At 37.3% G+C, this 24708-nt stretch overlaps 1 protein-coding gene across 6 annotated transcripts in view; it reads left to right on the top strand.

The window, feature by feature from the left end:
• The first annotated feature begins 850 nt into the window (after positions 1–850).
• Positions 851–24708, top strand: part of mast4 (microtubule associated serine/threonine kinase family member 4) — a 130185-nt gene continuing 106327 nt past the window's right edge. For 5 of the 6 annotated variants that reach the window (XM_057329032.1, XM_057329033.1, XM_057329034.1 and 2 more), the window contains exons 1-2: positions 851–1289; positions 23593–23746. In XM_057329032.1, the coding sequence (XP_057185015.1) occupies positions 1035–1289; positions 23593–23746 (409 nt within the window). In that variant the 5' untranslated portion in view covers positions 851–1034. The remainder of the gene's footprint in view (positions 1290–23592; positions 23747–24708) is intronic. The other variant, XM_057329037.1, reaches the window with a different exon arrangement.

Genomic DNA, 24708 nt, shown 5'->3' on the forward strand with positions numbered 1-24708 from the left:
GGGCCAGTTACCTCCAAGAGCCCCCCTCCAACAATTTTTTCGTTCTTTCCCTTAGCTGCGGATTCACAGTTATAGAAAGTGAAAGTTAAGATGATAATGAACATTAAAACCGTTCTTGCTCTGTGTCAAATGCCTGGGTTACGCTAAAAATAATCTGTACAGGGTTTATAGAAGTCTAATATTAGCTACACAGCAAAACATCAACAATGGATCAAATTAAGGCATATGAAACACACGTCTTTAATTAACTGTCAAATATACATGTATTTAAAGCATCACATAAATAAAAAATGATTTCTCACCATAAAATGCCCCTGTGACACATCTGTCTGTAAACATCAAATCATCAAGCAAAAGATTCAGAAAATGCAATTTAAATGTGCTGTAATTTAACTCATAAGTAAATTTTTAGTAAGTCACATTTAATAAGTTAAAGTAACATAAAAACATATTTTGCCATGATTTGTTGATCATTTCAATTTTTTACAGGGTATCCACAGAAGCCTTGTATTCATTCATTCATTCATTCATTCATTCATTCATTCATTCATTCATTCATTCATTCATTCATTCATTCATTCAGTTACCCATTTCCATTCCATTGTTTTGTTTTTTTCGTGAAACATGCTGGTAGAACATTGGTATAATAATATTTAAATTTCAAGAGATATAGATTACAACATTTTACAAAAAAATTAAGTGTTTAACAATTGTTCTCTTATTTTGATCTCAAATGTAGAGACGTCAGGAGTTAAAAGCACGTTGAAAGAGCGCTCTTCTCTCATTGGCTGATGGGCGGAGTTTGCTGAACCAATGAGCGCTGGCTTCAGTTAAAGACGCTGCAGCGAGGCATTGAGCACACACAGTGCGGCGGTACAAACTTCGCTTAGAATGGATGTTTGCCTTTTTACTAACATACATATTAGTTAAAATAACGGCAGGGTAGTTGTTTTAAGTCCTCAGTCAGACGTTGGAGGAGTTGTATGACGGCATGTCACTAAAGTTCGAGACGGTTAACGAGATGTTTTAGGGCAATGGAGAGTGAACAGTGTAAAATATTTGGTGGTGGCGAAGACGATACATCTGGATCAGACACTGTGTCAGAGGGCGAGACGCGTTCCGAACCATCTGAACCCGAATTACACTTTGAGTCACTCAAACGACATTGTTTAGATTTTGTAAGTTTGGAAGGAAAAGTGAAGGACAACGATTTAAAGGAATGCAACGAGGAGAGACAAGCGAGAAATGGAGAGAACCAAGGAGAAAACGAGGATGACGAGGATGAAATGGTAAAGTGCACTGAACTAATATCAACAAGCATGAGTGGGTTTATTATTATATCGTAGATTATCGCAGTAACTGGTTAAAGTGTGTGTATGATCAACATGCTGCTTGGTCAAGTTCATTACATAAAAAAACAAGCTGTTTACTGTTGTGCTTAACACAATATTAAGACTCAATTAAAATGTATGTCTAACATACACTTGGAATTACATGTTGCATCTCCCCAGTGTTAAAGTCAAACTGATAGCGAGGTAATGTCATCGTAATATTTACGTTCAGACGTGCAAAAGTCTTTGTAGCATTTGTTTGTGTAATTGATGCTGAATTCTGATTGGAGAGTCTGACCACCTGACGTTGTTTTGATTATGACTTTTAATTGCTATTTTTGATGCTTTGCAAGTATTTCATTCAGAAAATTCAAATTAGTTTTTATTGTGATTAGAAATGTAGAAAATATGCTAATGTTAATGCAAGTACATAGGCCATTGAGTCCATAAAAAAGTTTACAGTAATCTTCCATTAAAATGTCAGGACAACATTTTTTAGCTCATCCCCTGGATGCCTTTCTGTAATTAAATGTCCCCTTTCACTCAAATCTCATCACATTAGGGAAGTAAAATAGGTTGTAAACACATTTTCAATGATGGCCTCTGTGTAAATAGTTCAGAAAATTCATAAATGTATTTATATATAGGTGTTTTGCGTTTGCTGTAAACTTCAGCCATATAGTTTCATATAATTTCATAGACTGTATTTGTAGTGGTCATGCATTTTACATTCTTTAAAATCAAAAACAGTTTTTTTCTGGTTTCGTAAAATAGGTTCTTCAGTTCAAACAGCAATACTTTGACCTTTGTTTGCCTAGTCTAACTTGTAAAGTAGGTTCGTCGTTGCTGTGCACTTCCCTACTGGTTTATCCAGCTCGACCTAGCAATTTTCAAATTAAACTCATAGCTAATACTGTATGTCAGGCCACTTTCAGTATGAGTGACATCTAATTGGCTTGCATGAGGATTACGTAGCTTGTCACACCAATCAGATACTTGAGATGTTTCCACTCGTGTCGACAACTCAGCCAGGTCAAGTGAGTGGGAACATAGATCGCTTTGAGTAAACTGACGCTCAGAGGGAGAGATTTATCCTCTGTCCACAACGTGACTGCAGAAATCAGTCTTCAGAGAAACTTTGGCTTATCAGCCTTCGTTCTGTCTGTTTACATTGTGAGAGTTTAACTGCTTTGTTGTGTACAATCATTAAAGCAGTGGTTTTCAAACTGGGGGCCCGAAGATGGATCCAGTGTTCTATGAAGTAGTCATGTGAACAGATTACCATCTGATACCACCACTGTATTTTGGGATCATTACTAAGTGTAAATATGAAGTAGTTTTCAGGACAAATAGGCCTATATCTGTTTGCATTGTTCCATTATGAAAATGAAACATTTCCCTCTCAGTTTACACAACATTACTGGGATGCAGAAAAAGATATATGATATGATATAATATAATATATAATTATTATAATATTATTCTAGTAGTTCTATATTAATTGTTATGTAGGCTATTTATATTGCATATTTATATTTTTTGTACTGGCACTTTATACTGCTTTAAATGAAAACTATATTTGTATTACAGTATATTTTATACTGTATTACAGTAAAATATTGAATGATCCTAAATTTGACTTCGTTTTTGTGCAGAATATCGTTTCTTTTTCTTCTTTTGATTTTAGAATAAAATAGATCTTATAAATCTTATGTTTTTATATATTGTACATTTTTGTTTTGATTTTAGAATTGAATATACAGGTATATTTTTTATTTATTTGAGAATACTTTTCTTAGCCACCACTAACCTGTTCTTTAACATAATGCTAGTTCGACCTCAACCTGACCGTTTTAATTTGAACTCATCAACCTATTTTACATCCCTTAAATAACCTTCTTCTCTTTTCACCTTTCCCTTATGAATGCTGCCCCAGAAAAGATGGTGAATGCAAAAACAGTGCCACTATCCCAAAGGTTTTTTTTATGTGGGCGTGGTGTAAAAAATGTTCTCTCTGTGACTCTTCCAAAACATTGTTTGTTTGAGCATCCTGACCAGCCTGAAACAAGTAAGATTGGATGAACCAATGTTGTGATTTTGGGGCAGGACCACCTGTTTGAACTTATCAATGTAAGACAGGGGCATCTTTCAGAAAACCTGTTTGGCAGTTTCTTGTGGTGACTCTTACAGCAGAAAATAGAGTTTAACATAATTGTGTTATTTGGAAAAGCATAAATTACCAAGACATGTAGAAACAAGGCTGCTTTAGTGAAATCACTGAAACCAAGATGTTTTACATTAGCAAACCTAAAATAATTACTTTATTGCTTCTGTAATTATTAAAGTATCTCTCAGCTTTGAGATTCTGTATTTTGAATATCAGTGTAAGTGAATCATCATTCATGACCTTTCAGGGGGTATTGTTCTCAGAATGATGAGTACTCATGTGTGCGTTTAAATGAATCTGAATAACTGAGCGCTATTAGTGGAAGCTCTCAGCAGGACTCGACAAGTAAAACGCCATATCTGATGTTATAAATAAACATCAATTTATTTTAACATTGTTTCTTGGACCTGTGAAGAGGATGTACAGGGTTGGTGAATGGCTTACTGGCTAAGAGGATTCGACTTTAATCTTTTTAGGGTTTCTCCTGCATCCACTGCAGGTGATGTCATTCACAGCATGCTTGTCTGCTTGCTGTTGATTTATGGGTTTTGCCCTGTCCACATGTGATGAGATGTATATTATCGGCTTTTGAGGGAGTATTTTACATTAAAAACCAATGGCACTGAGAAGAAATTTGAAGGTACCAGAATGGGCGTTGTCTGATGGGTGCAGGGTAAGAAATCCTAAAATGAACTTGAAAGCGTGACTTTTAGACAACGGAATTTTTGTTTTGGTGGTTAATGTATCAATGTTTTTAATCTGTTCTTTTGCTTTGGGTTATATGAATAATGCAGGTTTTGTGTTTAGTGTAATATCAAGGAATTCAAAACAGCCATAACCTCTGATATGAACTCAGCATAGGATCTTAGGATATAACTTCAAATCAAAACCCTTTTGGTGAAGTGTTGAAATTAAAACAGCAGTGAAGCCGATGGAGTGGTTAGTGCTATTATAAGGAAGTTGTGCCAGCACAGGGTTTTTTTGTTTTGTTTAAGTTGACAGTCTGTTAACACCTGTTTGGAAACTTGGCTGAGGTACGTGCATCAAAGCATTTTGTAATGTAATCTAAAATAAACCTCAGCGCCTGTCCTTTGTCAAACAATGTTGATATTGTGGTTTCTGAAGTATTAGTATTCTGTTATCAAAGACAGACAGACACTAAGCCTGAAGATCCAGGGAAAGTGACAGTCTAGGCAAACACATCCTTTTTGTTTAGGGAACTATATGTCCTGGTTGCTCAACACTTTGTCTACACTGAAAGCTATTAATGTGAGCAAACTAGAGTGTTCTTATTATTTACATTTACGCATTTAGCAGACGCTTTTATCCAAAGCGACTTACATTGCTTTATCCTATACATTTATACATAGGCATGTGCAATCCCTGGGATCGAACCCACAACCTTGCGTTGTTAACGCAATGCTCTTACCACTGAGCTACAGGAAAGCTGCTTATTATACTGCTTTATTACACGGTTGGTAGGAATGCTTGATTCTGGATGGCCAGTCGCGACATTTGAAGGTTCGTTATGTAAGGGATATTGTACAGGCAGCCGGTTGTTATCGCAGAAATACACGAAGCTAAAATGAGCTAATAAAATATTTCAAATTCACATTTCATGTCCAGTTTTTTTGTCATGTGGGAAGTAGCTTCGTGTCGGGTCCTGATCACACTGTTGGGGCTTATTTCGCGATAACAGCCAACTGCTTGTACTGTACATTATCCCACTTATTACACGGTTACTTGCCACATGACCAAAAAACTGGACATGAAATGTGAATTGGACAGAAAATGTGAATTTGACCTTTTATTAGCTCATTTTTACCGAATGCAGACTTTCCACGAGGAAAAGCCATTTCCTTTTTTCAAATGACACGAACAGGCAATTTGGTTTAATCATTTGTAAATATAATGTCATATGTTATTAAAAGACATATTTATATTTAATTTGTCAAAAAAACTATCAAAATGATTTACTGCATCCAGGTTACCATGTGTTATTAGTTTTGAGAGGTTGTTATCTGGGATATCAAGACTCGTTGGAATGCTTGATTCTGATTGGCCAGTCACGACATTTGCAGGTGCGTTATTCCCAGATAACAACCACTAATATATTTTTCCTAATATATAGGGAAAAATAGTCTTTTATTCTCCTTAACACAAAATTCAAAAAATGTAGGCATCATAAATTATAAAATCAACTTGTACTTTATGAAACATATTAAACTTCTATTTTATATTATTATATTATGCAGTAATAAACAATATTTGAACACTATTTTGTCACAAACTCAACTAACAGGCAGTAAGCGCACAAAATGTATGCTTTGTTTTCTTAACAGGCGTAGCTTTTAGTAAAGAGCTGTGGTTGTTTTCTCTAGTGCTCATGTTAGCAGAGGTTATGATCATTTGACACTGTCAATCCTCCTTCCTCCACTGACTGAACCCTCATAGCTTTCAGAGAAACAGTTAAAACTACATTAACTCATCATGTTTTATGCTTGCATTGCATATATGAAGGAGACATGATCCGTTTTTGAAGAGGTTTGACTGTGAATGTATTTAAAATAACTAATGTGAACTTGCAATTGTTATGCTTGTGGTACAGTCAGCTCAGCTGGCAGCGCAAATCGCCGTAAACACAATGCTTATGCGCAAGGTGCTGCAGACGCACGCGAACATTGAAACCCGTCCGTCTAGCGCATGCACATAGAAAAACGGTGGGAAAGTAGCGCCGCGGGATGGAAAATCATGTTGTCTATGAATGTCCGGGCCGGTCACTGTAGCTCACAGCACACACATACTTTGTGCAGTTTATTAGTGTGTTCTGTACAGTAATGAAAACCGGTCGCACCACAACAAAATCTGCACTCACACAAATGCTCCCAAATATATTTTGGAGCATATGCGACTTAAATGGTCGCAATTTCGAGCCCAGCACTCCATCAGGCCAATTGCGTAAGGAAATTCGGATCTCGCGCCACGAGATCTCGTCACACCCCTTCTTAGCATATTTGATTATTATTGTATTTATCATGATATTCCACATTACTACATTACTGTAGAACCACAATGAAAAACAACCCGTTACCATGTGCTGTTATCATTATACATTTTTGTTAGTAAAATCACACTAAGTAAGGGGTGGGTTATCTTTTATTTAGTTTTTTTGTTGTTGGTATATATCATCCTGAAAAACACTGACAAGAACCATGAGAGCTAGAGTCTGGCTTGTTTCATATGTAATCCTGGTCGCATCATCATTTCCTCTTCCAAAATTTCAGTGTACTTCTCAACCAAACCCTGTCATATGACTTCAGATCACCTGATGTTTTTATTTATATTTTTTGTCATAGTTCTTACATTATATGGAAGACTGGCCAGGATTTTCAGACATTCACTTATTAATATGCCACAGAAAAAAAAGCATGAAGTCAAGTAAACAAATGACAGATTTTTGATTTTGGGGTGAATTATTGCTTAAAAAATTAAAGAAATCCCAAATCAAGGACAACTTCCACTTTATAATCCAAGAACTAACGTCATCAGCACATCTGCCTGACCTTAACCTTCTCCCCTGCTCCATTTCCAAACTAAATCATGTTCCTCTAGAGGTTATATTACAGAGCAGAGCTGCCGGGGTCAGCCACACCAGAAACTCGTGTCACGGTGGTTCCCATTGGCCATAAAGAGGCACGTTGACCCGCACATTTCACTGCCCCTGAAGATAAACTGGTGTATATCAGCCCTTCAAAATCTCAGTAGCAAAGTCATGTTTCCTGTGTTGACAACATCTCCCAATAGACGTAAACAGATGCATGCTTTCCAAAAGCAGAGTAAAAACCTTGCTCGATTCTTGTGAGTGGAGGGAAAGGAAATTGCACTTCATCTTATTTGGAAATGTTCATTCACGAAGGCACTGTCAGTATTTGTCTGCTGACAAACATCAAACTACTACTGAATTCAACACAGACTCCACTGTTAAAGTTTAACTTTTGAAAGATGTAAAATTAAAAAATAACACCTGTTATTGTCTTAAAGGCCAAATAAAGTTTCTGTGCAGTTATACAACTACTTCTGCCAAATTGAATACATTCATCTGTCAATTTAAAAGAAAAAAACACATGTAGTCTATCGCATGTTCAATCCTACACTGCATACAGAGCATGCTGTGCCCTGCGATGCAACAAAAGTGCATTGCTCCTATTAAATCAACAAAGCTGTTTACATTGTAAGAAATTGTACAAAACCGAAGGCAACAATTTGTTGATAATGATGTGAACAACTGTTTAAGAGATTTAGTGCAACCCTAACTGTAGATATTAAAGTATTCTTAAAACAAATAAAAATATGCTTCACAATGCCACAGAATCACTATTTTTGGCTAAATGGTTCCATAAAGAGTTTTTTCTTTTATAGCATTTCCGTTATACACTTAACAATTGATTGAAATTCTATATGCAACAGTTTTTTATGTTACTTAACATGTAAAGTAGTGGTGCAATGGATCACAAAACTCATGGTTCAGATCATATCACGGATTTTGGGTCACGGATCAGATAATTTTTCGGATCAATTGTGAAAATACTTTGAAGATATCAACAGATTAATTTAACAGATAATCTTGTTTCTAAACAGTTATTATTTATCTTCTAGGCTATGCCATACAGTATGCATGCAATATAAAAAAAACAATATGTATAACAAATAAATATGATATAAATGTGCAGTCAGAGTAAACGGCTGACAACTGGATCTCTAGAGATCAGATTATAAATGTGACCGGTAGGGCTGTCACGATTATTAAATAATCGTCTCATCGCGATTGTTTGACCTCATCGCGATGATTTCGGATCATCGCAATTATTGCACATCTCTATAGAAGACACTAGGGGGAGCTGTAGTGCATCTGCATATTGCATATTTTAGTGTATATATTGTTACTAAAGCATGGTAATACTTGTAAAATGTACCACCACAACACAATTACTTAAAAAAAAAACTGTACTGTACTGTACCTGCAGTACAATTTAATATTATTTAAGCAAATCTCAGTGTGAAAACCAGTCTACCAAAATGTCATTAACACACAAGTAAAATTTTACTGTAGTCTTGCAAGTGAGAAAAAAAACAGACTAGAAGCTTTTCTATGACTGATAGTATTTTAATGGTGGCTTCAATTCACACCTGATCAATTTACTTCATTTACAAGTATTTGGTGGTTGTATTATTGACAGGTAAAAGCCTAAACCTTAAATATATGATGATCAAATTTTTTCCGATGTATTTCCAAGAAAAAAACATAGTCTTGTATTCAGAACAATATGGTCGTTTCAATCGCTGAATCAAAAATGAATGAGAATTAAATGTCAAAGCTCAAAAACAGACAATTAATCGCCATAATCGCAATGATTTATTAGACAATTAATCGTCAATCAAATTTCATAATCGTGACAGCCCTAGTGACCGGTGTTATGAGGTGGCAATCATGTAGTTAGAATCTTGACTGACTTTCGTCGTTTTAAATGCGTTACTGAATTATGAGTGGGCGGGGCATCAAAATTGCTGAAGTGGTGCGCGTGGATCTCGTCATTTCTGCTTTGACTCAACACAACATTACTCTAGCTTATGCAGCAGTTTAAGTTAAGATATACTGTACGTGAGAATGCACTTTAATATTGTACTCGTCCAGATGGATCTTTTCCTCTATGATGAATAAATTTACAGTTCCGCGGGTCACATGCATTCCGAACCAGTGCTCGAATTGAAGGGAGGCTGGGGGAATCCGGGACCCCCCATAAGGCATTAGGGACCCTCCATAAGAAGTAAAAAATAGACTTGGGGGGGTCCCTCAGATATTTTTATTTGAGTAAAAATTATAATGACAAATGTGATTAAATTCATGCCATAAATATGGTCATTTTCGTGAATTAATTATTTACAATAATTTATATTAAGTTTGTTTATGGCCTAGTTGTCTCTTTAAATTTTAAATGCCCCGCCCCACGTCTAACGACGGTACATCGTTGACATGACTGCTTGATTTGCGTTGCTCCGGTGAAGCTAACTTCAGCTAAAAAATGGAGAATAATAAACCTCCACTCGCAGTCGGGAAGAGGAAGCTTCTACTTTTTTGAGGGGTAATTTTTTCGATATATATTTTCCACTATATTTATCAACTCCATGTGGGGGCTTTTGTATTCCTTGCGTAAATTATTATTAGGCCTGGTTCTGGGGTGCTAGAGATCTCGATGAAGATGAGTGACAGCTTTTTAGTTATTATATAGGGAGTGCTCGTTGTGCGGCTTCTGTGCTATATATATAATGCATTCAGAATTGTATAAAACTTGCTGCTATCCATGCTGCTAAAACCAACGGCCAACACGCTGCAAAGTTTCGGGAGTTACATCGGCATATAAATGCGGGGATTCACCCATTGAAATAGCTATGATTGACATATCGATAGCCATAGTTAGTTCCTAAATAGGGATGTAACGATTCACTCAGCTCACGATGCGATGCGATTCACGATTCTGATCTCACGATGCGATTTATTCACGATTTACTCACGATTTATTTTTACAAAATGAGTTGAAACAAATTAGAAATTAACAACTTCCCTTGCATTATTTCTTAAATGCTTCACATTTCTTTGTATAATAAAATAATGTTTTATTTCAAATAACAAAACTAAACTGCAATTTTATAACAAATTAATAATAGAAAAAGTCTCTTTAATATAAACAAACTAATACTGTCTGAGCTTTTCTTGGATTTTTTTGCATTTAAGAAATATCAGCATGTCCATGTTTAGATTTGCAGTGAAAATAGCGGCCCCTGCTGTTCAAAAAATGTATTGCGATTCAGTTCACACCTCAACCGATTTGAATCGTCACTCATTATAACTGATTTTCAACCGGCTCGTGGTGAATCGTTACATCCCTATTCCTAAATAAAGCAGACTTTTGGACTGACTCATAACAGTCCCTTGTCGCCACCTACTGGACGTAACTATGTAAACTGCACTGAAATCTTTGAAAAATCCCCACTACACTAACACACAGACTGACAGCCCGTCTTGTCACAATTTATATTTTAATATCTAATAAACTAGTTTCTTGCATTTAAACAAGTCTTTTTTTAGAACAAACATTATTTTCACAAAGTGTCAATCATCCAGTTGTATTTAGGGAAAATAGTAAATACTACATTGGTAAATAATGCTAGAATATTCTGTTGGATGTACACTACTGTTCAAAAGTCATTTCTGTTCACCAAGCCTGCCTTGATTTGATCCAAAATACAGTAAAAGAAGTCTGTTCTTTTATGTAAGCCTGTTTTTAATAAATAGTATATAGTTATGCATATTATGATCAAATATATTGTGTTTTTTGTATAAATTGTATATTGCGAGATTAACCCCCACCCTCACCAAAAAAAAGTCTTATGGGGGGGTCTTGATTCAATTCGAGCACTGTTCCGAACCATAGAGCATGATCCGTACGGATCACGGATCATCCGAGATCCGTTTCACCACTAATGTAATGTATCTAAATAATTACAGAATTAATGTTTAATTTAAATGGCGAAATAAAAAAGCCCTAGAGAGTACTGTACCTCTACAGTGTCTGTGATTTGCTTTGACGTTCCAAAACTGAAGTATTCACATACAGTAACATAGCTTAAGTAAGGGATAATGTACAGGCAGCCGGTTGTTATCGCAGAAATAAGCCCCGACAGTGTGATCAGGACCAGACGCAAAGCACTGAAGGGGCTTATTTAGCGATAACAGCCAGCTGCTTGTACATTATCCCGCTTATTACACAACTACTTGCCACATGAGAAAAAAACTGGTCATGAAATATTTTATTAGCTCATTTTTACCGAATGTAGACCTTCTACAAGGAAAAGCCGTTTACTTTCGGTTTTAAGGTAAGAAACCACGTTCAAATGTCAAGAACAGGCAATTTGGTTTAATCATATGTAAATATAATGTCATATACGTATGTTATTAAAAGACATATTTGTATTTAATTTGTCAAAAAACCTGTCAAAATGATTTGCTGCATCCGGTTTACCGTGTGTTATTAGTTTTGAGAGGTTGTTATCTGGGAATAACGAACCTGCAGATGTCGCGACTTGCCAATCAGAATCAAGCATTCCAACGAGCCGTGTAATAATTATGCACAACAATATTACTTCCTGATATCAACACATTACACTGAAACTACCACAGTACGTTATCTAAAGCTTGTTATAAAATCTGCTCTCATCGTGGCAAGATTTCGTAATTTTGAATAGATTATTAAATCTAAAGAGCATTTACACTTTCACACTTGATGGTTCCGGGATTGTTCGGCTCCACAGTAGGTCATTTGCTCCACATTTTATAGGCACTTTTCCCAGTTCTTCAGACGGTTAAGACATGACTCTTTAAAACTGAGCTCTGGTTTGCCTTGTGCAGAAGGTCTCCAAGGTTTCAAGGCTAAAATGAGCAGTCGTGAATGCCACTGGGTTTTTGTGGTAGAGAACATGACATAATGGATAATCATGTTTTTATACATCTTGCATGGTCTCTGTAGTTTGGAGCAAGAGCAGTGAAGCACAGCACAGCACAGCACAGCACATCACATCTGTCTTCCAAAGCATTAGCACAACACCAAGTGCACTTGTCACTTGTTTTATTGGGCTGTGCTTAAGACTGTGATTATTTCAGCTCAATTTAATATTATATTATTTAAATATTATAGTGCTGTCAATCGATTAAAAAGTCATGGACTGTGATTAATCATGATTAATCGCAAATTTAAAATACCAGGATTTACCTGTAAATTTGTTGAAATAAAGAAATGCATGACAAACTAGTTTAAGGAGACAGATTCTCCCGTTTAATTATCTCAGCAATTTACATTTCTATTATAATCCTATTTTAGAAATTAAATGTTTGCAAAGAGACCAAATGAACAGTATCTACATTCTTGATCTAATAATAAAGAAAATGAAATGCATAACAAACTAGCTTAAGGAAACAGATCCTCCAGTATAATTATCTCAGCAGTCAACAATTATATTATTGGCCTATTTTAGAAATGAAATTTCTGTAAAGAGACAAAATTAACAGTTTCTACATTGTGCATCTATGCAACATTCCTCCTGCCAACCAATCATACAGTCTGTTGTTTCAGCCAGTTGCTAAGAGAGACTAGCTTATTAACATTTTCAGATGACAGAGCTGACCTCTTCTTCTGCACAATGTGGCCTGCCAAAGAGAACAGTCTCTCACACGGGACTGTTGAGGCAGGTGTAGCCAAATACCGTTTTGCAATATGTGCCATCTTACCTTGTGAACCTGAATGTGCTGACCACCACTGCAGTGTACATGTGTCTATGCTGATACAGGGCTCTGCCTTGTACCTCTCTAGACATGTATCTGTGAACAGTGCCTCATCATCAGACTCTGACTCTGATCCCATCACTAGGAGGGCCATCTTCTTCTTCGGTGGCTCTGGTTCTACTTCTTCTCCAAAGGTCTGTGGAGCAGGTTCCCCATGCTTCAGCATCATATTCAGCTTTTGCCACACCTCTCCCTTCTCTGCTTTGGGCAAGCACCTCAGTTCCTTGAACCTGGGATCTAGAGCTGTTGCTACCTTTAACCACAATAGGTTTGAGGTCTCCCTTCGCCTGTTGAGGTCCTTTGTGAATGCACCCTTGAAGCGCACTATGTAGGCAGGGGCAACATCAGAGACTTCCATTGTATGCAGGAGATGGCACAGCGCAGGTAGCACCACAGAGCAGGATACATACTTTTCACCACCTAGGAGCTCAGTGATGTACCTACAGTACAGACACAAAATTGACAAAATGAGACTACAGTTTACATTCAGATGGTACCTATTCAGGGTATATTACATTATGTTTAGACGACTTATAAACGACTTTATTTTATTAGTAAAATTGAATCGAAAAGAATCACATTACTTGCATGGTTTCAGCACTGCTTCCAGCTTTGCCAGTCTGTCAAAATCAGCTGAGGTTAGCATGGCTAACTTATGCTTCTGCTGTGCCAGCGCTGCGTTCAGTGGATCTTTATTGCATCGAAGCCGCCTTATCATTTCAAGAGTTGAATTCCAGCGCGTCGTTACATCCTGCACGAGAGACTCCTCTCTCTGTTAGTCCATGTGAGACTTGCAGAGCTTTTAGCTCTGCAGTGTTTGCGGGACTGTGCTTGAAGTGTCCAACTATTTTACGGCACTTTGCTAAAATGCTGTCAAATCCGCTGTCCCGAATAGCCATGGTGATTACTCTTTGTATAACGTGCGCCACACAAGGAATATGCTCGAATGGTAAACTCCTTGCAGCAGCAATCATATTGGGAGCACTGTCCGTTCCTATTGTAGTGACTTTGGCCGTTATCTTCCACTCATTTGCAACGTTGAGAAACTGGTTTGCGCATGCTTCGGCAAAATGCCTTTCTTCGGTTTTTAACACACCTAAAGTGAATGAGTGCAGATGCCAGTTGTCATCGATTAGGTGTGCTGTTACACCGAGGTAGTTTTGGTTACTTACTGATGTCCAGTGGTCTCCAGTAAGTGCAATGAAAGTGCCTTCTGCCAACTGACTCGCCTTTTTAGCTTTTTCAGTGTCGTACAGTTCATCTACTCTCGAAACAATAGTTCCCCTCGAAGGTAACTGGTATGATGGGTCGCCTGTGGCAATCTGAATGATGTCTTGAAGCCCACGGTCCTGAACTATGCTGATGGGTCTGCAGTCTGTGGCGATCCATTTAGTAATGGAATAAGTTAGCTTTGCTGTTGTTGTTTTGTTTACAGGTTTGCCCCGGCTGCACTCATCCAGTGTCCTTTGACGAGCACGGCTTGTTGACGCTGTCTCATCACCAGCAACTTTGCTAACATCTGCAAAATACATATGTTTGGCCCGAAGATGGTACTTCAAACTTGTCGTGCTTCGGTGATAAGACAATTCGTCGCTACAATAAGTGCACACCACTTTGGTTTTATCCAAACTTCCATCTGGAAGCTTTTTATAAAGAAACTTGCCATTAAGCAGACCAGGTGTTGTGTCTTCTGCCATCATGTTAAGCAGCGTAGCGTTCACTGTACGTCACCAAAGGCTACGGCGTAGGGCACACGTCTCCGCGTTGCGATGACTGCAAGAAGTTGGGTTCAAACCTTATTAAACGATTAATTCTCGTTAAAAAAATATTATCGCATTAAAATATTTTGATTAATCGAATATGTTAACGCATTAACGTTGACAGCCCTAAAGATTACAAATATTTTACACACTGGTCAAGGTACCGTTAGGTGTGAAATATTAGTGCACTTTAGGGCAAAGCATATTAAGCAAATAAGATCTGAATTTGCCACAGTTTTCCATTTACTTGGGTTTCAGTGCTGTTGTGGCTGGTGGTTACATGGTTACATGTCTGGTGTTAGAATATTGGGTTGTCCTTGGGCTATTTTGGGCAGATGGGCTACAGTTAGGTCTGCAGTTACGCATGTAGGTTTGACCTTTGCACACGATATAGGCCTTCATGTTGATTCATTTCTGACAGGGATATGTGATACCTTTTTGGTCAGTTGCTGAGACGAATTGTAGTTATGGAAATAGGCTGCTAATGATGTGAACAGCATGCGCTGCTGTCATTTCTGCTGGTTAGTGTTTAGTGGGTGTGAAATTCAAAAGATCTGTTTTCAGGGTCTTGTATTGCAAAAATGAGGTAACCTGATACGGTGAGCAGAACGTCCCGAGATGACATCATCATGTGAACACTGTTTTGTGTAATTTGAAACGAAGGGTAAATGAGTGAGTTTGTGATAATGATATTGGTGAGATCTCGGCAACAAAACGCCTGATGTGTGTGTATGTTTAGCATGTCTTGTTTGTTAAAAGAGAGTCTAAACTCTGTAATGTTTGTTTAACAATCCATAACACAAAGTTGACACTGTGGTGGGGCTATAAAACTTTCTGTTTGTTTTGGGATCCTACCAGCCTGACTTGGCAACATTTGGCACGGACAGACCCTTCAGGTTTTATCATTGCAAAAATGACAGCCAGTTCAACTAATCCTGCATTATTTGCAGAAGCTTGCAAATGTATCTTATTTTTCTTCACAAAATGTTTATATATTTCGGGCGCCAAATTTATTTAATTGCTTTGTTTTGTAAAGAAAATGTTTATAGTGCTTGCCCGTGCAAAATTTCCCATCACAGTGTTATAGTTTGCCATGTAACACACCGCCCCCATGAGAAGAACATGAGTGACAATCCATGTTTTAACTTTGATCTTTTCCCTGGTGTGAGTCTTTTACACAAGCCTGAGAGGTTTTCCCCCTTCCTGTTGTCAAATGCTAAATCTAACTTCTAAAATTAAGGATAGAGGTCAGTATACTCTGTTTCTACTGGTTGTCTTCAAGAACAGTTTAGTATGTAGGAGAAAGTTACTTCCTTATGTCTCCCAATAGAGTGATTTGGTACATTAGTTGTCTTCAGTCAGATAAAGTGTGTTTGTTTAGTATGACCCAACAGTCCATGAGTAACTCTAAAGTCAGCAGCTCTCCTGAGAGGCATCCCAATAACCTTATCTTGTCATTTTCTGAGAAAAAAATTACTTTTTGTTTTGTCTTCTAGTTGGCAGAAAGCGTAGTTTCACCTTTGGCTCTTGCGTGTGCAAGATGCTCGTCTGTAGAGTCCCTGTAGAGGCTTGTGTCTTGGATGTTCTTGCTTGCTTAGTGGCGTACTAAGTCAGTTCTGCCTCATCAGCTGCATGTACAAGTGGCTACAGGCATCTCGTCTTTTCCAGACACGTAATTTCTTTATCATTTGATGTGGCGCAGTTTTTTCCACACCGATGGATTTAGACAGAGGAAAATTTGCTCTCACCGTTCGTTTCTGCTGTATGTGCTTTCCTGACACTGCATGCTCCGCTACCTCAAAATGAGAAACACCTGTGCTAAAACAACTGAGCTCAGTGTTTTTTTGACCTTCTGAATGTGACATTTGGTATTTGTATCATATAGGGGTTAACCCACAAAAACACGGCTCAGTCTGTATAGATTTTATAGTTAGATGATATAGATAGTGTAGCAAAGTTCAATGTAGGGAAGGAAGGAGGCGGGAACCGGCGAACATCCATAAAACTTTAATTCAAAAATAAATAAACAGCAAATAACAGGCCGGCAGCCACCTCACGGTCGACTGCCGGCCACATGAACACATAAACAAACTTAACTGTTTCCGGGCCCGGGTCCTCTCTCTCGATGGTCCGGTCGCTCGTCCTCTTATGCTCCCGAGCTCCCCCGTGAGGCATGCGGGGACCGGCGGTCGCACAGCTGACACTCGTTGCCACTTACGCCGCCGGCCCCGCCTTACCCGCCCCACGGCTCTCGCCCCGCCTTCCTCGCTACAGATAGTTTTTCCTGTAGCTAAGTGGTTAGAGCATGGCGCTAACAATGCCAAGGTCGTGGGTTCGATCCCAGGGGATTGCACATACTTAGAAACAAAATGTATAGTGGATAAAAGCATCTGCCAAATGCATAGATGTAAATGTAAATTTAGCATGGCAAATTTTTGCACAGGGCCAGTAAGATTTCATACTGTAGGAAATGGAGAATGGACCTTCTTTCTAAATCATTACCTTGTGCACTGATCCATGGATCCGCTGCAAAAATGTTTGAATGAAGGACTTGCATGGTGGTCTATCAACATAATTGTATTTATATTGTTGTTAACCGTCCTAAAGGTTACATGACCAACCGGCCATGTAAAATTGTTCAAATATGGGTTGACTGCCAGTTTAGTATACTGTTTAGGTTGAAGCTGCTTATTGTCTTTAGCAAGCGGTATTGGACATTTGCATTTATTTGCTTAAAGTATTTACAGAAATAAACTTCAGATGTTAGGCTCGAGTGTGTTTTGTTAGTTGGATCCCAGTATGTGCTTTCAACTCAAGCCACGGATCACAGAATTCACTCTCCCATACACAGAGTTCTTCTGCAGGGCTGAATGCTATCTGCCTTCATAAGTGCCTAAAATATACAGGGAAAGATGTTGGTTTATGTTGAACGTTTCACTAATACACACCTTTTATCCTCTTAGACAGGTCTGGACTAAATTATAGTCTCCCTGAGTTATGTTTTAATTATATAACCGATCATATCTGACTCTTTGAAGTCTTGCCAAACAAGGGCGTTAATCCAGGAACGTTGTTTATTACCAGATTCATACAAAGAGGTTGAAACGTTTTCGATTTCACACAGTCCTAAAAGTAAGATATTGTTTCCAAAAAAGGCCTTTGCTGACATTAGGGGATCAAATAAAATAATAAAATGGTACAAATTACTTCAGAAACGTCTTATAGGAGTACATTATGCTGTAAACTGGAATCATAGTTTGATCTGTAAACACAGCCAAAATGCATGATGGGTATTTTACAACAACATTTGGTTGTATAATAGATGGACAGCTGAGATATGTAAAGAAGCATTGGCAGTCGGCTAGTTATGAGGTCATGTGTATGATATAATGTAGAGATGATATCTTGTGTCCAGCAGGCCTGGGTTAAAAATTACCACCTCATGAATACAGATATGATGTCTTGCTTGTGTTTATATTGGGAGTTGCATTTCAGGTTGTAAAATTCTTTATGCAATACTACTTTTAACTTTCTTTGTAATTTCAAAGTGAAAGGTGATGTGCCGAAAACCTGTTTTTTTTACACTCTAGATGTAAAAACAATGGCTATTTTTTGTAGAATAAAAATGGCTATATTTTTATTTTATTTTAAAGATGCACAACACTGATGTACTGTTCAAACATTTATATTGGTATCTTGTATCTTTTACTAGTCATTAAAACATATAGAAAATTATATTAGCATCACTGATTAGCTAATATAGCCCTAATATGACATGTATATTGGCAATTGGTAAATTGCAGTGGCTACATTGCATTAAAGTAATCTACACGTTTTGAATACAAAAACATGGTCAGTAACATGTCATGTTATATTTGTACTGAAAAAAAGAGCAATGAAAATATAAAATTAGCATAAAAGAATATGCATTTACTGTATACTCTCCAACCAAACCTCCAGCTTCATGTAACTTGCTGTTCTTCCGTATCTTATATCAGGAAAAACAAAAGATTGTTTTAAACACATTCACATTTTGCTTTCAATGCACCATTAGGCTATATCTATTTTCTTAAAATGAATGAATGTGGTTATGGCTATGTTGGGCTTTGTAAATAAAACGGACTGTAGACAAACAACTCAATTTCTCTGTGTACAAATAACTTGAATAGCTAGAGCTATACTAAAATGAAAATAGCCTTTCATTCCTTGAAACAATATGCGCCATAATTTGTAAATGGATCTTATTTTAATGAAATGAGTCGTTTAATCTGAAGGAAAAAATCGATTCACAAGGCAAAAAAGACTGTATGGCAAAAAATTGTATCATCATGCTTATTTTTAATACTTCCAGACTTCTGTGTTGGAATTGCGCACATACTTTATGAAACAAGTGACACAACTTTTATAGATTGGTTTAAATGACCTTTGGATGATCAGCCAGGATTGTCTAATGCAGGGCATTAAGCCAGGTTGCTCTAAGTAGATTCAATCGACCATTTATAAAGATAAAACTTCTACCTTTGTGGGGTGTGTCTCTTAACGCTAAATCAAAGCAGGTAGTAAGCAGTAGACAAGTTTGAGTTTTTTAAATGTTTTTGAACGTATGACCCTCAGTTTTTCATAAAGATGACACAAACAATAACCTGAGGGGCAGTTAGTCACTGTGAAGTTTTTGTGATGGAAGTATTTGCTGCGAGATTAATGTTTTTATCGAAAATTGGCAGTGAGAGGCACATATTTCCTCCTGGAGCAGCTCACCTTGACTTGTCTTCCTGAGGCCTTTAGCAAATAAGTTTTGGTCAGATGTTGAGTTGGGCGAGTTGTTTAAGGTGCCCTGAAATGATAACACCATCTTTAGTGTTTAACATGTGAGTCATTAGCTGAGGTTATTTTAAAATGCAAGCACAAACTCTTTGATATACAGTATCGCTAACTTAAATGCTGATAAGGTGTCACTTGTTTGTTCACCTGTGTGTTGATTTTGTTGGCATCTCTGAAAGATTAAAGGGGAACTCTGGTCAAAAATGAAAATTCTGCCATTAAAACTACCTTAATTTGCATTCTGGGGAAAAACAGAGGTCCTAGGGATTTTAAACTACTTGAGGGTGAGTGATTAATTGCAGAATTTTCATTTTTGGTCGGAGTTCCCCTTTAATTACATCTATGTTACATGTATGAAAGAGTGAAGTTACAGTGACGTTGAACATTTTGTGCTGTAGTCTCTGGTTTAGATGGCCATGTTTGTAAATGTGGGTCCATGAACAAAAATGACAGATTTTCGTTGTGTACTTCCATGGGGTCCTGTGCTAACTGAACTACTGCCATTACGAGGAATGAGAATGCTAACAGATAGCTGTCTATGAGAGTAGGGTTGTCTCAAAATTTGTTGCTTTTTACAACAACAACAGACACATTTTTTTCTTGTTTAAAATCCATCTGCACCACACATGGTATGGTATTATGCCTTGGGTGAAATTTGCTGGTCCCTAAAGGCAGTAGTCTATTCCATTAAGTCTTGTAGCAATGTTCTCACAAAGATCTGGGTATGTTACTTCTTTTTGGGCTACACCAAACAAGAGAATATAGTGTCATGAATTTTTTCCCTCAAATGAGAGTGAGTTCTCTTAGAAAACACTCGCTGGGCCTCCATGTGTTTACATACACCGGGAGGAACCTCTTCCTCTATTCTACCATTGTTCCAGAGGGAGGTTACCTAACCGAAGAATGCAGTAGGTCCTTTCAACTTTCAACAATGAGATGAAGAAGTTTGGTATAGTAACAATGCAACTGTAACGATATAAACAGGGAATCAGTTCTAAATTCCAGCGGTAACACTAACAGTGCTCTAACAGTTGAGCTGCTTGCTTGCAATACAATGTAAGAAACATATTCAAGTCCAAAATGGTTTTCATTCCACTACAGGGGCGGACTGGCCATCTGGCGTACCGGGCGTTTTCCCGGTGGGCCGCTAACGTATGGGGCCGTAACGGTGTTGGCCGCTTAGACGGACGTATTATAAATGCGAATGCACGCAGCATGAATGAAAAAGACACGTATATATCCCCCCCCCCCCCGTCGACACATTCGGAGGAGGGCCGATGTGGGCCTAAAAATGCCAGGGCCGATTTTTCTTCCCAGTCCAGCCCTGTTCCACTAGAAAGGTTTCCAGGGTTTCACACATTGAAGGATTATGCCCTTTTGAGATTAAGAAGGAATTTGATATTTCAGGTAAATGGAATGACGTCAATTTCTTATAAAAACTGTTAACCTGGGTGTGTCTTGATTACTTGAATCACCATTCCTATTGTTAAAGCCCAAACCTTAAGTATTAAGTAATGGTGTAACTTAAACTGGACCGTTAATGTTACCTCAAAACCGGGATATTAATGACAAAAACACGTCATTGGGCCACTAACAGTATCATTTTTTTTTTGAAAGTCCTGTGTCCATGTGTGACTGTTATTGTTAGTTTTACTGCTCTACTTATATTTGGCATTTTTATCTATAAAGAAACTTGTGTAGGAAAAATTATATGTATTACTTGTGAAATATACCAACTTTTTTTTATTTATTAATTGATTGCAAAAAATATCAGCATACATTTTGGTGGTTGACCGATATGGGTTTTGTAATAGCCAGTGCTGATACTGATATTAAGAATGTACTGTGGATGATTGGCCGATGAGAGGCTAAAATAACGCAAATGCAGTTAAATGAGAAATACAGAAAATGGGTAGAACTAAATGACCAAAAAAGTTTGAGAACCACTGCGTTAGAGCATACTAAGGTAAGCTACAGTGGTTTCAGAAAAATGTAAACAAATATTCTAATATTTTATGTAGAATTTTTCACAGTATATTGAATTGCTCATATTGCCAATATTGTCCAAATCATTTATCACAATGAAACAGATTATTGAATACCGCCACTAGTTTAAATACGGGTACTTCCAAAGTAAATACAGTGTGAAAACATATGTATACCATAAGCACATTTTATCATTATGTTTCTAAATATATTAAAGGTAGCTAATATTAAGTTAGTCTGTACAACTTAATAGTACACGGAAGCAAAATGTTCACATTTGTTAAGCTAATAAGTCCTAAATGTATCTATTTTTAAAATGTTATTCATTAAAAGCACTTGAAACAGGTAAGTTACTATTGAATATTGAATGAAAAAGTAAAAAATAAAAGCTTTAGTTCTATCAGTCTAAAACTCATGTGTTTGCATTTTCTGATTAGTGTTATAATATCTTGCATAGCAATACAGTGTATAACTGCATTGCAATGTAATAAGAAAAAACTTTCAGAACAAGTTAACCACATAGAACAAGTAGTCAGGAAATGTCTGCAAGCTGATATTGGGGTGTGGGTGTTAATTTCAGTGGGTTGAAGCATAATGCGTGGACCTGAATAACCTGTTGCGCTTTTTCTCTCACAGCAGTTTTTAATATTTCCCACATTAAGTGAGCAGGTTGTGCATTTAAAATGCATGGCCATTTTTACTTTTCTAAGTGAAACTAGCTCAGCAGGAGAAAATACGATTTGATTTGATGATAAAAAGTGGTGGTGCTGTAAATATCAGTGCGGGGTGATGTTATCTTGAAAGAGTTTACAGAGCTGGAGCAGGTCTTTACTTTTGAAAGAGTTTACAGAGCTGGAGCAGGTCTTTACATTTGAATGTGACAACAAACACACTTTTACACTGGAATAGTATATAAGATTATGGAATAATACAAATCTATAAATACAATAAAAAAATCTGGTTGTCTGTTACCCATATAATTTTCAGTCACAAATTTGTTTTTGACGCCCTGTTGTTGACTGCGTGTAGTGAGAAATCTGGTTTGGGAATGAGAACTTTGTTGTGTAAGGCCATGTTCACACTTGAGTTCTGTTTTACATTATAATCCTATGGAGTTTTCAAAAAAGTCCTGAGCGCTTTTTTAAACGCCAGCGTCTTTTTCTGCAGCTCAGAGCGTCTTTTGAAGATGAAAAAAGTTCAACTTTTCTGAAAAAACGCCCTACGTCAAGCACCTTTTTCACAGCTAACCAGTGACAGAGACCTGTCTTTTCCATAACAACATGTGAGGAATGTGATTGGTCGAGAAGTCTCAAGCTCTAAAAAAAATAAGTGGTGGCTGAAACGCCGTTGGAGCATAGTTTTGTATAAATGTAAGTTTCATTTTCATTTCAATAACTTTTGATTGCATTTCTAGCGTGAAATTAGTTTTGTCGTTTTGAAATATGTGATTGGTTATAGCAAAGTTTTTGTTTATATTCAAATAGAATTCTGTTTTGCTTGTCTCTCTGCCTCCATGCACAAATGCTATCTTTGAACATTGCCGGCTGCTGTTTGTAACCAAAGTGCCATTGTCAATTTTTTGTTGTCAAAAAAGAAGTAAAATGTAAACACGGCCTTAGGCACTTTAAAGTTTCCACTCGTTTTGTTTATCATTGGGAGGTAAAAGCCCAAATGTGTTTGCGTGTCTAGAGAGAGTCTATCTGTGGCTTGTGTTCGCTGAGAGCTGGGGGGTGAAAGGGATATAAAGGATGGAACCTCAAATGATCTAAATTTGGAGGAAATTGTTTGTTATGTAACATATAGCCATTATAAAATTAAAATGTCAACTGTGAAAATAGCGAGGGGGATTTCAGAGTTTCAACAGTAATGGATTATTGAAAATTTAATCAGGATGATTGAAGACCTGAGAGACTGTGAATGACAAAAGTAGATTCTTCTACCACATAAGGTTTTTATAAGTTAAATACAATACAAGATTAAGCTGATTGTCGGAAGTGGGTGTGCTGCCCTTTGTCTATTATGTTGCATATTGCTGTGGACTGTGGAGTTCTATTTCTAATGTAATCAGTGATCTTCTCTATAATCGTTCCCAGATTAAACACCATGTTGATCTTATCTCTTCCTCTCCTCCAGTCGGATAACATCCTCTACCCCCCATCCATGCCTTTCCGCAAGTTCAGTAACCCAGAGGTCTCCCACTGTGTCAGTTTAGCGCAGAAATTTAAGCGACAGCTCAGCGAAGATGGCAGAGAGCTCCGACGAGGAAGCCTAGGGGGTGCTCTAACAGGTAATGCCCTACCAAAAAGCCTATTTCTATTTTTTTCTTTAATAGTAACCAATGGGGTATATGCAGATGGGGCGATGACGTACTTTCGCTAAAATCTCAGCCAGCTAAGCCACTTCCGCTCTCATAGTGTTGAGGTAATTTTTCACCAAGTGATAACAATGTGTTTAGTAAGAAACAGTCCAATTTCAGCGAATCGACAGCACTGCTTTGTGCCTATGTGATCATGCCTTGAAAGTTAACTTAGCTTTTTCATATTTGTGAATGTAGCTTGAAATGGATATCCTGAAGCACTTCTCCTTTTATGCTGTCGATGTATTTTAATAATTTGACTCACGTCATTGACTGTAATCCTGTAAGCGTCTTGAAGTAACCCGAGTGAAAAATGCAATTGTTTCCTATGGTCATTATGTGCGCCGGAAGTAACTGAGCTGGCTGAGATTTTAGCCAAAATATGTCATCGCTCTGTGTGCATACCCTATTACTCAGCAATGCTACTGATTTTGTCCTAAAATTTTGAAAAAACAATGAAGATAAATCTCTCTTATGTTATTTTATATGATAAATCAAAATATTATAAAACAATGTTATATTAACAGGTTGTTGCTATGTCACACAATAGGATCCATCTGTGATTTAAGCCTGTGGCATAATTTTTTTTTTTACGCGAGCGTACGCATACAGCCAGACGCACAGCCTTGCAAAGTATACTGCTTTCGACTCGTACTTGTACACCTGGGTATTGACGCATCCACATTTTGACATTGAAATACCTCTCCGGGCTTATAGACAGAGGCGTATTAAGATCTCATGGTGCCCCTGGGCAACAGCCCCAGAGGTGCCCCCCCATCAACCCACATGCAAGAATCCACTCATTAAAAGATTTATATATTAAAAGATTTTATAAGAATGAAACTCAGCAATTTACAATATACTATTTTACAAGAATTATACATTAGCATGAC

This window comes from Triplophysa rosa, linkage group LG2, assembly GCF_024868665.1.
Source record: "Triplophysa rosa linkage group LG2, Trosa_1v2, whole genome shotgun sequence".
Lineage (NCBI taxonomy): Eukaryota > Metazoa > Chordata > Actinopteri > Cypriniformes > Nemacheilidae > Triplophysa > Triplophysa rosa.